At 42.9% G+C, this 16,499-nt stretch overlaps 1 protein-coding gene across 16 annotated transcripts in view; it reads right to left on the bottom strand.

The window, feature by feature from the left end:
* PARD3 (par-3 family cell polarity regulator) overlaps positions 1 to 16,251 on the bottom strand; it is a 451,495-nt gene extending 435,244 nt beyond the window's left edge. For all 16 annotated transcript variants that reach the window (XM_061349937.1, XM_061350015.1, XM_061349977.1 and 13 more), the window contains exon 1: positions 15,823 to 16,251. In XM_061349937.1, coding sequence (XP_061205921.1) covers positions 15,823 to 15,942 — 120 coding nt within the window. In that variant the 5' untranslated portion in view covers positions 15,943 to 16,251. The remainder of the gene's footprint in view (positions 1 to 15,822) is intronic.
* Positions 16,252 to 16,499: the final 248 nt, after the last annotated feature.

The raw sequence follows: 16,499 nt of genomic DNA, 5'->3' as shown, positions 1-16,499 counted from the left end.
GGTGCAGGGGAGTGAGGGAAAAACAAGAGCATTTCCCTTTCCATCTGGAAACCCAAGATTCAAAAAAGGAGTGTCCTTCAGTGTGTCTGATCCTCAGGTTATGCCACTTTCTCTTATGAAAGAAGTACAGTTGACTCAGATCAAAGTCATGTTTGAGCAACCTGTAAATCAGTCAACATACCTCATTTTATAGGTTTTGTACTTCTGTGAAAAGTATATAGTTGTATAATACAGACAATTATCTAATTAAATTTTTACCTAAATTATTTTCCCTCCTTCACAATGATCATTTGGAGGTTTTTTCTTAGTATTGATTTCTACATCCAGCTTGCTTGGCAGTAAGCTCATCCAATGCATTTTCCGTCTGTTGTTGCTGAAATGCTGACTATACACCCTTTTAACATTAGTAAAAGTGTTGACATGAAAAAAAAGTTCACTAGCTGTTATAAAAACATACACATGATTTTAAAGTTATTTAATGGTATACAAATTTAATACAAATACAGTCTGGAGCAAAACAGACATAGAATCATAGAATATCTCAAGTTGGAAGGGACCCATAAGGATCATTGAGTATCCTTTTAAATCATTATCAGAATAATCTCCATTTGGAAACATATCCCACTTACTAACTACAGGGCAAACTGAAAGAAGCAACATCTGAACAAAGTTCTAACACTACATATTCAGCTCAGCATTGCAGTTGAACTGCTTTCAATAAAACTCAACTTTCTGTTAAAACTCCTGGCTCAGTAGCATTTGCAGGATTCCCACAACAGTACTGCTGGTGGCTGAAAATCTGTCCCTCTGCATCCTCCTCACATGGCAAGTTCAAGCCATATGATTACAGCGAAGCACATAAAAGAATGACAGAGTTTGGACAGAAAGCACAATGCTGAAGTCATTCCTGCTCACTAGCTTTTATTTTGGTATTGAATGCCTTGAGGAAGAGCTCATGTAATCAGGATGCAAGATTAACAGGCCAGTACAAAAATCCCTGATTACTGTTCTGGTGTAGGGAAGAGTCCGAGTTTAAGACAGCATAAAGAACCTCAAAGACAGCCTAAAAGACAGCTAGTGACAGCCTAAAAAAAAAAAAAAAACCCAAACAAACAAAAAAATAAGATAGACATACACAAATATATATATATATAAAGTGGCAGAGTAAAGGAAGAGAATGATGATCTATAAGCACTAGCAGACCACATTATCCTTTCCCGCAGGACACAGTAGATGAAGCAACAACCACAACGAAGCACAACTTTCCCTACAACTTCTTCCCATAGCATCTTTACATACCTCATTAATACACAAGGACCAAGAAACCTTCTAAACTAGAGCCCTCGATATGCATGCAGTCTGTGTGAGGAAAGGGGACACTGTCATTCAACAATCAACTGCAAGAATTGGAAACAGCATCAGAAAAAAATAGTAGAGGCTGGAAACTAGTACAACAGAATTAAGTTTGATGAAAAAGCCAGCAACACCAATGCTTTGGGGTCTTCCAATCTCTAGCATACTGTGATACTGGATGGGTCAGAAATAGCCATTTCCAAAGGCAGCAAAGCATCAGCACTGTTAACTTCAGGATGGTAAAATCTAAACACAAGCAGCTTTTATTTTCTCAGAGACTTTCTAATGAAGAGTGATAGACAGAATAAGAGGAATATGCCACAAGAAGGAAGAGACACAAAATAATGCATGTAAATCATTAGAGATGTTTGCTATGTTTCCCTGAAATTTGTTTCAAGAAAGTGCTTTGCATCATATGTCCTCATGCCTAATAACAGCATGTTTGTCAAAGGCATACAGAGTCACTTGAAAATACAAAGCTTAGAGATGAAAGATGAACAATGGTTATAATGTCATCTAAAATTATTTAGCAAATGCTTCCATTTTCATAGTCCACCAGCTGCATTTCTGCAAAATGCTGGAGATAAGATGATGACTATGACAGCGATAAACAGAACCGGAAGGCTTCAACAAAAGAGGTAATAATAAATGGCAGTTGTGCTGTAGCATGTTTTCTAAAACACAAAAGAATAAATTGTTGCTTATTAACCTCAAACCAGCCATTTTAAAAAAGCTGGTTTAGGGTGGAATTGTAATTTGCAAAATCCTCATTTTCAGGACTTAGAATTATTATTTAATATGTACTACAGCAAGTATTCTCCTGTTTGCTCTCTCTGGCACTACTGCAGCTCTGCATATTTCTTTAGCCCTAATATAGAGACCCTGAATATGACATTATAATCATGAAAGCCTACATCTAAAAGGGAAAAACACACTTTCTTCAGCACTGCATGCAGAAGGGATTAAAAAGTGTTGGTACATTGAGTTCCTTTTAAATCAGCATCAGTAGCACAGTAGTCTACAAGCAAAGTTGAGACCAAGGCAATTAACCCCATCAATCTAAAATGAATGCATACACATGAAGACAGTTCTTTCTTACCAGCATCAGCAGAACACTATTAGAGCACTTACTGACTACCTCAGATGTTTTGCTCATGACCACCTTATTTACAACAATTCTGCACTTCGGGGGGGGGGGAATTTAATTTCCACTAGCATGGATCAGTGTTCTTCTCTCCCTAAATTTCTCATATTGTAACCAAACGTATCACTGACTGATCTCCTTCTGGCTTCAGTGTGTCATTTAGTTCTAAAATAATAAATCACCTTGGATAGCTATACTAAAGTCAAACATCAGCATTTCCTTTGCTTTCATTCAAAGTTATAAACATTTAAACAAGGGTGCAATACTGGAATCAACATTCTCACTGCCAAGTACAGACTACTATCTGAAAGTTTCAACTTCAGTGCAAGTAAACTGAAAAAAAAAAATCACATAAATTATGCAGTTTAACATGACAAGACTTCACACTTAGAATTCTAAGAGGAAGAGACCTTTTTTTTTCCAACAGCTTGGCAGTGTGGCATGCCTTTTCATACAGAGGCTTTGCTACAGGACAGGAGAATGATTAAATACAGCAATATTTTACCACATCCTTACTAGAGGGGAAAGATAGTCTTGCAGTTAAGGAGTCAGCAGGTCGGCACTTTATTTCCAGCTCAGTGCCTAACTGCTTGTGTGGTCCTGGACCAGCCAGCAATCTCCTCTGCCTCCCTTCTCCAAGCACTCAAAGAGTTACATACTTACCAAACTCACATTAAGATGTTTGTCTGCGGATTTGGTTTTTGAAGGGAGAAGGTGGCAAAGTAAATTACCCTGTTAAGCGGAGAAGGTGCTGGAGAGCCATCTCCTTGGCTCCTCGTTTGGAAATTGCATGCTGTTTTAACTGATGAGTGCATCACAGCTTTGCTGCAGCACAGACGACCAGCACAGCAAAGTACTTTTGTATTTCCTAAGGTGACACAAAGAACCAGAGAAAAACCACAGAAGGTCTTTATGTAAGTACCCGCTCGCTGCAATTAACATCGTACTGTTGTGAAACACAGTTAATGAGGTCCTTGAAGCGAATGAGCCAGGGGAATACACGATACTGCTCTCAGGTGAGCACTCGCGGTTCTCCCAGCACAGCTTCACAGTTAATACAGGGCTGAGTTGCCAGAGCAGTGATTAAAAGTAGCCCACTCCTACTCTGTGTCCCCACTTCACACTTAGAAAATCAGGGCACCGACTGATGCACTTCCTCTCTCAAATCACAGCATCAGTGAAACAAAACTATTTCCTCTATCTTCACCACTGGATTCAGCCAGTGCTTTGGAAAGGAACCGAAAGACACTGCAACCTTTTCTTAAATCCTGACCACGGCATTTATAGTCTCCCCTATTCATTTATACATACACCTCCTTCCATACCTCAGGTTCCTGCACACTTGAAAATCTGTTAAAATGGAGTAAGGAATAGTTGTCACAAAAAAGTACCCCTCAATTGTTTATAACATATTACTGAAGTCTCACTAAACTTCTCTGAAAACACCCTGGTATCTGATATTTCAGCCGAGTTAGTGAATTTTTTTACTCTGCAGGGACACAAAACATTTGGTCCTTACTAACAACTTGTAAAACTGTATGCACAATCTTACCTCCATGTTAAAAATAGAGCCAATCAGAGTTAAAAGCCTGGCATGTAACCAGCAGATGTTAGAAGCACTTAATTACAGTCTGCAATCTACTCTGTAGGAGGCTGGGAGCAGGTGTGATGATCTGGTCTGCAGAACAAAGTATATATAAAGATGCAAAAGGTGGAGGAAGGACTTCACAAGTTTGCTTTACATATCATGTTGGATTTGCACATCTACTCATTCAGAGAAAGGGAGAGGGAAGCTACAAAGTTAAAATACATAAATCTTGGCACCTTTGTGCTCAGTGTTTGATTTTACAGCTCCTCATGCGCTATAAAGCAAGCAGATGATCAGCACTGGGCTGACTCCCTTTTGCTGTTAATACTGAGAAAGGCACAGTTGGCAACTGCAAAGACCAGACCCTCCTATTTATTGCATCTAAGCACAGTTTACAAATCTGAAGCTGTGTGGTCTTCACCAAAGGCTGGCTTTTGGACCAAAGCATCAGGTGAAAGGCAGGCTGCAAAGGGCTGCTTGTTATAAACTGATTTCAGATCTCTGATTCCTATCTCAGCTTGTAGCTTACACTGCAGAATAACACAAAACACAAAGTAAATTATTAGACTCCACATGAGCTCAGAAAGGAACAACACACATTCGGGGAAAAAGCTATAGGGAAATTCTGCATGAAAATCAGCGTGCTTCTAAAACACTAATTAATTACAGAAAACTTTTTTTTCCCCAGTATCACACACAACCCTACTCTCCAAAAGTGATCAAGAAAAAATGCGTACTCACTGTGTTTCTAAACGGATCTCTATTAATAATATTTTTGGCATCCACCAACCTTTGGAAACAAAGCCTTTCAAAAGGCAACAGAACACTGGCACCCTGAATAAGAAGCATCTTCCAAAGGCAGCTAAAGTTAGAGCAGTCTTTACACACTGTGTAATCACAGAAACAATATGCAGTCTAATAAAGGGAAATATGGACCATTCATTAAACAGGACATACATTTCACAGAATTATCTATTATGATTTAAGGACTCAGAATAGTTCAATCACATTCACATAAAACAAAGAAGTAAAAAAATCCCTTTTTTTGTGAGACCAAGCAAGTGCTGAATTATGAAATGGAAGCAATTGAGAACAGAACGGATCATTCGCTACAAATTGCAGTCAAGTAGAGTAGATGGCTATGGTAAACATTGCACTACATTATTTTTTTAATACCAGAAGAGAAACACCCATGCATAAGCAATTATAAGCCCACCTTGAGGACTCCCACATGGGTCTTTCTGATCAACTCATATGGCCCACAGGAAAACACGAGACCACTGCCCAAACCTTTCCTTAATAGTTTAGCTCTGCACTCCTCTCATGAGTCACTGGGCACCAGAAAAACACCACCACAAAAAGCAGATTTAGTCCCAGTCTGAAATACGTGATCATCAAAAAAAAAATTTCAGAAGTAGATTTATGTTACAGTTCTTTTCAGCAGCTTGTTTAGGCTTCTCCAGATGCTGAAAGGTAAACAGCAGTACATCCAAGCTAATTACTTCACATTCAAATATCAAAAGAATATTTAACTCAGCACAAATTAGCTTTTCGTACAAGGTAGCTCGTCTTCCCTGCTGTTTTCATTCCCCAAGTAGGGAATTCCACCAGTGAAGGAAACTTCTTACTACCACACAGACAGCGTGAGGACCAAGAGCCTTTTCAGCTAAATATTTCATAAACCGCAAAAGCTGCAATACTGTATCCTCATTATCTGTGACTTTCAATTTAGCAGGGGGCTTCAAGCTAACAATGGTTATTTTGTGGCAATGCCAAAGCAACACAAGGGTCATCAGGAATTTACTTCAAACAACTATACTAATAAAGGAGAGATTTATAAGACACTGACTACAGTAACATTTCTGATTACAGTTAACATCTGGGTTTAGTTTACCAAAGCATTATGTTCTTGAGTGATTGCTGGGCACAGGGTGAAACTACTTCATTGCCTAATATAATCACAAGTTAAACACACTGTTCTACATACAGAACTTAACATCTTTTTAGCCCAGGTTAGCTAAGTCTAGAAAATATAAGTTTTCTCTTTAAAAAAAATGGCAGCACTTAAACATACAAACATTTTTCATACAGATACAGACATCTAAAACCATGTCTGCTGGCTGTTTTACAACATAGAGCCTACGCTAACAAACAATTCTAAATTTAAAAGCTCTTCTTTCACCCAGCCCACTTTTTCTTGCAATTTCTTATTTCAGGCTCCAAATTTTCCAGAATTATTACAGACCACATTTGTGCTATTTTTCATTTGGAAAAGAAAAAAATGAACCCCTAGATAAAGCAATAAAAACTGCCATTAAGAAAACTCAGTGAAAGCAGAAAACATCCAACCTATCTTCTCAAATTAGTATTCTGAATGCCAGGTAAAAAATACAGGATTTGGTAATGATGCTCTGAACTTGCCCATTAGACAGGACTCTCAGTTTGACTGCGCTGAGGACAGAGGAGGAGCCTCTTGTGCCAGGGCTCTTCCTTTCCCCCCTTCTCCAATCATCTCAGACCTCTACTGCAGCAACAGTAACAGCATCTTCATCCAGCCAGGACACACCATCACCTTAATCCAAACCCAAACTGTCACCTGAGCCCCAAGCCCCCTCACATGTGCCTCGCAGAAGCCCTGCAGAAGCAGAAAGGTCAGCCTGGGAGAGCCACATCCACAGCTGGGCCAGGGTCCTCTCATCTCTCTCAGAAAGCAGTGGTATTACTCCTCGTGCCCAGCACTCATCTCTATATAATGACGGGCAGAAACACCTAGCAGAACAAGTGGGTGGTGTGAGGATGACTACTCTCCAACTGGCAAAAACGTTACAATTGCACAATATTTTTTGCCATTCAGCAAAGCCTAACACTTCAGGCTAGCAGTCATTTAACAGCCTGGTACTGCCAAAAGAAAGAGACAAATTCAAGGAGGGTAAAACCTTTTCCCTCTGCATCCTCACAAGATGCTGAGGCCAGAGGCTCATTTGCCAGGAGTGGCTGGCCATCACAGCCTGGCTGCCTAAATTCTTATTTTGGTACTTGGTAGCTGGCCGCTTTCCCAGCACTCACAGCTGCAGGCAAGCAGTCTTCACAGGAAGGCAGAAGGGAAAAACTGACAGCACAAACAAATGCACACTTAAAAAAAGGCAAATAACATTTGGTACAACAGGTTCTTGAAGAGCCCAAATTAAATCAAGCCTTGTTATTCCACTTAGTGGTTTATTAAAAAAGCTAAAGGCTCTAAAGCTTCCCATTTATTTTTTTAGGGTTTTTTTTTTTTTTTACTGTCATTTAAGTTGTTATAGCAAAAGAACTTTCAGGCTACTTGGTCTCAGAGACACTCCACCATCCCTAGAAGGAATTTTTCCAATTTCCATTAAATTTTGCTCCTGCTCCTTCCTGTTTAGAAGGACTCCGAGAGCTTGGAACAAAGTCATTCTTCTCATTATATGCACAAAGAGGTGTATCTCTAAAAGGATACTGTTTCTGATGTTTAAGAAAAAAAAAAACCAAAACAAACACAAAACCATGATGCGGCCTTTGCCTAAGGGGAAGATAGAGTAACTCAACATTGAAAGTATATGCAAACAAGATGGGCTGAGGTGAAACTATTTTTTCATTTACTAAGTGTGGCCACATTTCTTCAAACAAATGAAAACACCTAAGTGGGTGCACACAGAAACATACAGGTACTCCCAGAAAGTCCTATCTCCATCTAAAACATTTTATACCCATATAACTTTTTTTTCTCCTATTAGTAATACAACACAAACACCAGAAACATTTGAAATTGCCATTCTGAGTCTGTAAAGATGCATACATGGAACAAAAATCCTATAAATGTGGCCACTTAAAAAGAAAACTGCTAACAATGTACCAGCTTGGACCTCCTGTAAAGGATTCAAAATCTCGCTTTATCAGCAGTAGGCTGAGAATGAGAAAATGTGGGATGTATGGCCAAAAAACGTGACACTGCTTTTCAAAATAGTGTCTATTTTTCGTACCAAATAAGAGATTCACTACTTTCATTAAGTTTATAGCCCAAAAGGGAAGCTTTCTGTAATAAATTTATTCTTTAAATATATAAATAAATATTATATATTAAAATAAATATATTTATATATTATTTATATTTATAAATACATAAAATTATAAATCTATTCTTTTAAAATTCTATAATTATTTTTTTACAAACAGAAAGCCTTTGGGGTGACATCTGTTGTGCCACTGAGGTCAATTTTGTATTGTCTTCCTAAATACCTCCAGGATACCAAGTTAACCAGCTTCTTCCTATCTTCAGCTCTTCACATTTTTCAGTACTTCATTTACTGTCTTGCTTCCATGCAAACTCCTGTTTCCCACTCATATGAAAGAAGAGGCAACAGGAGTTACATATGCCTATCATTACCTCAAAAGCTTTTCATTTCACTAGACTCCAAGGACATCCCATCCTTTTTTTCCTCCCCTACAGAGGACCACCCTTCTTCCCACAGTCATCTCCCTTCTGTCAGCCCTGTCTCTGTTACCATAAAAGTCCTCATGAGCTGGAGACACAACGAACTGGAAGAAAACACCAGCCAGTTGCTCCAGCACCAGAGCTCTGGCAACCAAGCATGCTGCCTGGCAGGAACACAGCCATATACCAGGGCCCAGCTCCACGGGATGCTCATCTCTGCTCCTGAGCAGCAAGAGCTGCACCCCGTCACGCAGAAACACGCTTGGTCTTTATTGCTCTTCCCCTCCATTGGAGACGCCAGCCCTGACACATAGCATGCGAGATCTAGCCCAAGGGCTTTTAGTAGGGCTACACTTCTCCATTCTGGGGGGACTAAATAGTTTATTAATGTGTATTACTTTACAATAAGAAACTAAAATAGGAAATAAGTTACTGTCGTGTAACTGTTACCTGACTAAAATGAACAGCAACAAATAATGCAACAAAATAGTTATTAAAATTATTTCTAATTTAACAAATATCTGGAAAAAATAAGGAAATAACTAAGGTTACCAGTAGGAAAATATTGAAGTATTGTAACAAGTAGAATGAATGTGATTCTCAAAAGAAGGCCCTAATGTTGACTGTTAGTCTAAATTTATTTTTGCCCAATCTAGAATTTGACTCCTTTATCTTTTACTGAAGATATTAGTCATTTTGTCAAGTATTACATATGTCTTTTTTCTTTCTCATTCTTTGAAACAGCACCACCTGATTATGTAACTTAGCTCAAAGGTAGTTTGGTGGTTTTTTTAATCTGTCTTTCAGTACCAGACTTGCTGAGCATTACAGTAAAATGACCTCAAAGAAACAAGCAAAATATATAATGTATATTAAAAAGGAGGAAGAAAAAAAAAATACAGCACAGATTCTCTCAAGTATCTTGCAGAATTTTTTAATACTTTTTGTTCCACTTTTTCTTTTCTTACTGCTCACAAAATATTTCTGAGTGAGAACATCTGTGTTATACTCTAGATTGATGTTTGAAGAATTCCACTTTATTTTCAATATACATAAGCATTGGTTCAGCATTGTTGCATGTTTTATCCATTCAATTTATATTTGGATGAAAAGAATTGTTTTCCTTTGAAGAGCCAGGAAATTGTTTTAAAACTACATGAACTATATTTCATATAACTAACAAACACCACCAGCATTTCCCCCCATTTACTCCATCTTGTTTTACCAGATTAAATGTGCCATGACCAAAAGATGTCATAGTCTGGTTCAACTGAGAAAGTGTTATTTCCAGTGGTGTTTTTATAACAGAACTAAAACATCTGCGACCATTATAACCAAAGTTGATGTGTAAAAAGTTACGAGAATCAGATGATTTTCCACTGGTGGAAGGCTATTGCCCAGGAGAAGAAAGGCTGGCAACTCTCTAAACCCCAAACTGCCTCCAGGACCTGCTCTCCAAATGCACTGAATGCTTTCACAGGCTCCTCAGCAGTCATCTCTTCAGAGCTACAGGAATTGCTCACAGCAACCGAACAGTGCAATCACTCAAAGGGAAATCACTCTCAAGCCTCTCTTCCACAAACACACACTTCACTTTGATCACCCTTAAGTAACACTAAGAAACCACATAATGCCAAACTGAAAGCAATGAGGCATCGCACCCAGGTAAAGATATGCACTGGCTTCCACCAGCCAACCACAGTAGTACCACACATACTCTTTACTGAAACACCTTCAAAGTCAAAGGGCTTGCATTCTGTCCAGTTTTTATGCCCCTCTTCCTTACTACAGAAGTCAATCTTCCTCTTTAATAGCCTTGAATAACCCCAAAAGCACTTCCCCTGTTTGCTCAAGCAGCAGGGCTACAGCTGCAGCATGGCTCTCAAGGCCTTTGAAAGACAAACCTCCTCCTTTGTATCATGCATGGCTGAACACAGGCAAGACCTGGCAGAGAGTGGCCACAGCAAAGCCCTGCTCAGAGCACATCAGAGCTCATGCAGCTCCCCACCTCCCAAGCCACAGGCCCCTCAGACATAATACTGCTGTACAGCAAAGTCCCCAGGCAAGTGAACTGTCTTCCACAAACACACACTTCACTTTGATCACCCTTAAGTAACACTGAGAAACCACATAATGCCAAACTGAAAGCAACGATGCATCCTATCCAGGTAAAGATAGGTAGGGCTCCCATCAGCTGACCACAGTGGTACCACACATAGGCACTGCCATGCTCAATCCAAAGGTGCACTCCTACCTTCATCCTGTAACATCTTGTGCAATGTGTGAGGGTAACTTGTAGTCACAGATGAGCACAACAACAGGAAAACATTTATTTGGCTGAAAACACAGAGGGAGCTGGAGAGAAGGGGTTAAAAAGGAAGTTTACCATAAGTGGAGGGAATTAAATCACTACATGCAATTCATAGCCTTGCATATCCAGCACCAGCTCCCAGACCTGCAGGATCATACAACAGCTTTCTAAACATGAAACAATCCTGACCCATTTCAGTAGTAGTGTTCCTTAAATTAGCAGCTCTCCACTGCTGTCAATAGCTTTCACCAAATGGCAGCAGTGATGTCACCTGTCAGCGGGTTTCTCTGCCACTGTTGGGAGCCCAACATCAGTGAAGAGGTCAAAGGCCAGCTTGAAAAAATTGCTGCCTACTCAGGGAATCTGGGATCTCCCAGCTGACCTCAGGTAAATCACTGAAATATTACACAGCCAACACTAAAGACAGAGCCCAGAGACTTCATCCTGGTGGTGTCAGCTATAAGTAAACCAACAGTTAACTGTGCAACAGGGGCAAGAGGGCCTCTGGGGGGTTTGGACTCATTTTTGGACTTTTCTGGGTGGAGAGAAACATCTGAGAAGTCAGAGTCTGAATTACCTGGCACCTGGGGGAGGAATGGAATCAGGTACAGAAAAGCTTCACACATCCACTGAGAATACATCCTTCCCCTCTCCCACCTCCCTGCTGATGAATGTCAGACCTACTAAAGAGGTGGAGTTCTGGGTGGCTTAAGCTTCCAATGTACAAATTAAGTGAGAATATGGTCATTTGACACCTGTTACCTTTGCTTACACAGCCAACCTACCTTGAGCTCTGGTCTCTTAGCAGCAGCTGACTTCAAATGCTATCCAAAAGCAGATTACATTTTATTTTCATAAATATTAAAGTACCATATTTTTAATTAACAATTCAAACATTGCTCCATACAACATCACAAACCCCTGAAAACTTAATTTCCCACAGCATTTGGTGAGGGGGATGGGAAAGGTCTCTCAAAACAGTCACAAAAATCTTTCAGATTCAGCAGAAAAACTGTTACTCACTTGTTTTATCTAGAAAATCAGTTTTATACATAAAGCCTAGGAACATCACTTCAAGCCCATATTATTCAGGACATCAGACTTCACTATCATAGAGACCAAACAATCCCTGTAGGGACTGAACATGAGACTGAACAACTCCTGTAAATCAATAATTTCCTGTTTTTCATAATCCTGTTTACCATGCTCATTTACATCAGAAAAGGACAACATAGTCACTCTAAAAAATTTATATATATGTATACACACACCCCTACCCATTACTTATATATGCTTATTTATACTTGCAAGAAAAGAAAGATAAAAGGTGAAACACAATATCCCAATAAACATAAAGCACACAAAGATTATGGTATTAGTCGAAAGTCATCAGTCATAAACGTCTCTAGCTACAAGCAGATCAAAACAAAGCTACAGAATGCACAATTATTTCTTTTTTATTAAAGGCTACATGAGACACCATTTTTTATAATAATTTTCCACATTTTAACACTAGGTTATAGTCAACCACTTTGTTATCATTAAATTAATTGCTAAGAAGCTATAAGCAGAATGAGAGCAACACAAAACCCGCACAGCCCCTGAGCAACAGGGTTTGGAAAACACACAATTTCCCAGGCCAGCTGCCTCCTGCCCAAACTGTACTCACTTAACACTCACTCAGAAATTGCACCAGAGGCCGCATCATCCCAGCCGCACAAGCAGAGTATCATTAGTGTGCCACCACACAAACAAGGTTTCAATAAGCATGATCAATTTTTGCTGACTCCAGGTGACCTGGACACGGTGGACTTTCCCAGCATCTCATTTGCTTGTTCATTCCCCACAAACACAGCTTGCAGAAGAAATGGATCATGTTTCAGACACAAAGCTTCTTTTGGAGTAAAAGCAAAGGAACGAAAAGATTTCCTATACACACTACACAGACCAACCTTCAAGCACAGCCTGTCATACTATGAATTTATTCCACACCTAATGATTCAGTATTGACAGCAGTGTCAATCCATAATGACTTTTTTGAGATTTATGAATCCTAATCAAAGACAACTGCATCCTGAATTAACTGAAGTAACTAGCTATGTTATCTATATGCTTTTCAAGCCTTAAGATTTTATGGAAAGGAAAACCTTACTGCTGCGTGGATATTTTCCATAAACATTTTTTTCATTAATGATGTGTCTCTTAAACCTAAATTATACCAAGCCAGAAAACCAAGGTCAGGTTTTGAAGTTACTCACTCCTGGCACTCTGCAAGCACAATGCCAGGGTGCCTCATCACAGTTGCACAGGTAGTGCAATAGCAAGTGCTCAGTGTGCAGATCACTTATTGCTAATCACAACCTGGAAACCATGACAAAGCAGGAGGTAATCTGGGAAGGGCTGACAACTCAATTCTCAGAGGCTTCAAGTAGTTATCCTGAAGGAACTGCTGCATTCAGCACACACACATTTTTGCAGGATGAGAAATGCTGGTTTCCCATAAACTTAAATATTTTGAATAATCTTCCACCAGATACGCTTTTTTCCATAACAGCACAGCAGTGGTGAAGTAGATTTCAGTGTCAGCTTGATACCAGCTGCCAGATCATACATTCATATGTGCACACACACTCTTATCCTCTCAGTGTAAGAATTACTTTGTTTCTTCTCTTGCCTTTTTCTGAAGCGAAGATCTGTTACACCTGCACAGAAAGAAACCTAACTGCTATAAAAACACAGTTATCTATGAAATTCTGTCACTGAAACAGTAAAATTACTGTGCTACCCTAGAGCAAACTCAGCAAAGAGACCTACACATTTACTCACAAGACATTGAGGACGCACCTTCGTACTACCGGAACATAATCACAGAAAACCTTCAGTGAATTTAAGTTAGAAATAGCACATGACAGTGATTGCATAAATCACTCAGAGAAAGCCTACGGACTCTGTGCTACTGTGTTTTCAACCACAGTATTTCCATGTAATAGAAACAATCTCAGTAATTGCAAGTACCTCAAGTCCATACCAGTGGCATATAGCATAACCACCATATAAAGACTAATAAAGAAAACCACTGTGTCATTTTAAACCCAGGACTGGGAGCTCTAGGGACCAGGGGCCAAAGTCTGGCTGAACCTGGGCATATTCTCTTTTTAGTAAATATAACAGCTATTCAAAGAAGAGTTACATTGTAATTTTTTTGTGTTTCCACAGGTGGGCCACTTTCCTAAACAAACCCACACTGTTTGCAATCACTAACTTTCACCTGGTAACTGACCTGTGTTTCTCCTATGCGCAGAACTGCAATCACTTTCCAGTGTTAAACTGCAGAATGTAATTGCCATCCCTCAATGCAATTTAACAGCTGGAAAGCAGGACACAGTCCACTGGCACATGAGTTACACCAGCCACAGTTGTGGAACACAACACATCAAAATAATTAATTTCTTTAATGTTGTAATGCTGATGAGCAAATTCAGCAAGCACTTCCCAAATGAAAGGCCCAGTGAGGTATTTGGTGCTTCCCCAAGGGACACACTTTACTGCTCATTGGTTTACCTTAACCAGAAAGGCACTTTTGGCCACCATCTCCTGCGTGCAGGCAGATTGCCATGTGCATTAACTACCTATATAAATAACAGCCAGTACACAGCCACCACCATATCCTAGTGAATCGTTTTACTCTTCTTCCAACCAGAATCCCAACTGTGTTACAAAAGGAGTAATAAAAATACAGTGAGACTGTGCTTTTCCTCTCCAAAACCACGCTCTGTACAAATCAAGCGGGGAGGTGACAGGAACCTCAGTTACTATTCCCCCTTTCCAGCAAGTGTAATCCTTTCTGAGAAAACTGATCTTAAAACTTTGCTAGGGATTCACTTCAAGCCAATCAATACACTGTTGACAGCATTCCATCTGTTTCAGAGAGCCTGGCACCCAGCACTACCACAGCAAAACTTCCAGGTTCAGAAGTGTAAAGCATGTCAGAAGGACTAAGGGGAAAAAGTACACTCAACTGCTTGGATGGATAAGGGACAGCAAAAGAGAAGGACACTGCTTAAGTTTGCAGCCTGCGACAGTCGCAACAAACCAGTTGATTTAAAAGAAGTCTGCAACAAGAAGAAAGTACACGGGGTGGAAATAATAAAAAGCACAAATCAAAAAACCCAAACCCCAACAAGTAGCCTATGGAGCGAGGGAAGGAAGACCAAGTGTGCAACTGCCTGCACACCCACAGCCAGGAATTTCAACATGGGGCTGCGAGAGGCCGGCGCAGGCGGCACTCGGGATCAGCCTCGCCGCGGCCCGGGCCGGCTCTCCCGGCACCGCGGATGCCCGACGCACACGCGGAGCCCCCCGCCGGCCGCCCCCCGGGAGCGGGGCAGGCGCAGAGGCTCGCGGGAGGCAGCGCTGCTGCGGGGCCTCCCCAGACCCCCGTCCGGGGCGGAGGGGGCCCGCCGGCGGTGCGCTGCAGGACGCCCCTGCGGCGGGGTCCCCTCCCACCGCCCTCCCCGCCAGGCCTGGAGGGCCAGGAAGCCTGGGGCTGGATTTCCAGCCCTCCGCGGCAACGGCCCCGCCGCCCGCCCCGGGGCAGACCTGGCACCACCGGCCTCCGCTCCGCTTTCTCAGCCAGGCTCGAGCGGCCCCAGCGCTGACACCCCCGGCGGCCGCCGCCTCGCCGCTAGGTACCGGCGAACAAAGGGCCAAGGCCCGCCAGGCGCCCGCGGCCGCGGGGAGCTGCGCTGGGGCCGCTCTGGCCGCCACGGAGGGGCCGCCCCCCCGCGACTGTCTTCGGCGGCGCCGCGCTCAAGGAGGGTTCCGCTGCTGCCTACCCCAGCCCCCGCCCTGACCCCGGTCCCGCTCCCACCGCCCTGGCGGGGCAGCCCGAACTTTCCCCCCAGCTTCCAGCTTCCCTCCCCGCTCCGGGAAGCGCCATATTGATTGCGGGCGCCTCTCCCCGCGCCCCTCACCTTAGCAATCGCCTTCTTGTACCGGGTCACCGCTTGCTGGATCAGGCTGAAAACTTTCATGTTCCCGTCCCCGCAGGGCACGACCACCCGCGTCCTCCCGAAGCACACCGTGACTTTCATCCTGCGCAGCCGGGGGGGCTCCCTCGTCCCTCCGGCCCCGCGCACCCTTCCTCCTCCTCTTCTTCCTCCTCTCCGCCCTCCACCACGGCCGCCCCCCGGCGGGGAGCGGCGCTCAGCCCCTGGCCGCCGCTGGGCAGCAGCCGCAGGCACCCTGCCTCCGCGGGCGGCTCGGAGAGGGGTGGGCAGCACAAGGCAGTGGGGCCGGTGCTGCCTTCCTGAGGGAGCGCGGCCGACCGGCGAGCCGGGGGCCGCTCACATGCCGCGGCGTTGCCCGCTGCCTGCGGCCACCTGCTCGGCGCCTGCCCCGGCGCGCAGCAGCGGCGGGCGGGGCGGTGGCGGCTCTGCCTCCCCGCTCCGGAGGCGTGGGGCGGTGCAGCGGGGTGGGAGTTGCCGGCCGGCTCCGTGGGGCAGCGCGGACAGGGAGGGGAACCGGTGGGCCGGGCCGGGGAACGGGCCCTGCGGAAGGGGTTCGGTACCCGGCGGCAGCACGACCCGCGCTGGGCTTGGTCGGAGCGGGGCTGGAGGGTGCCCCTTTCGAGCCCGGGGGGTATCCGGGC

This window comes from Neopsephotus bourkii, unplaced genomic scaffold (genome assembly GCF_033783945.1).
Source record: "Neopsephotus bourkii isolate Nb327-2 ecotype Australia unplaced genomic scaffold, CSIRO-AGI_Nbou_v1 NB_53, whole genome shotgun sequence".
NCBI lineage: Eukaryota > Metazoa > Chordata > Aves > Psittaciformes > Psittacidae > Neopsephotus > Neopsephotus bourkii.
This window is presented reverse-complemented; position numbering and strand designations above follow the sequence as displayed.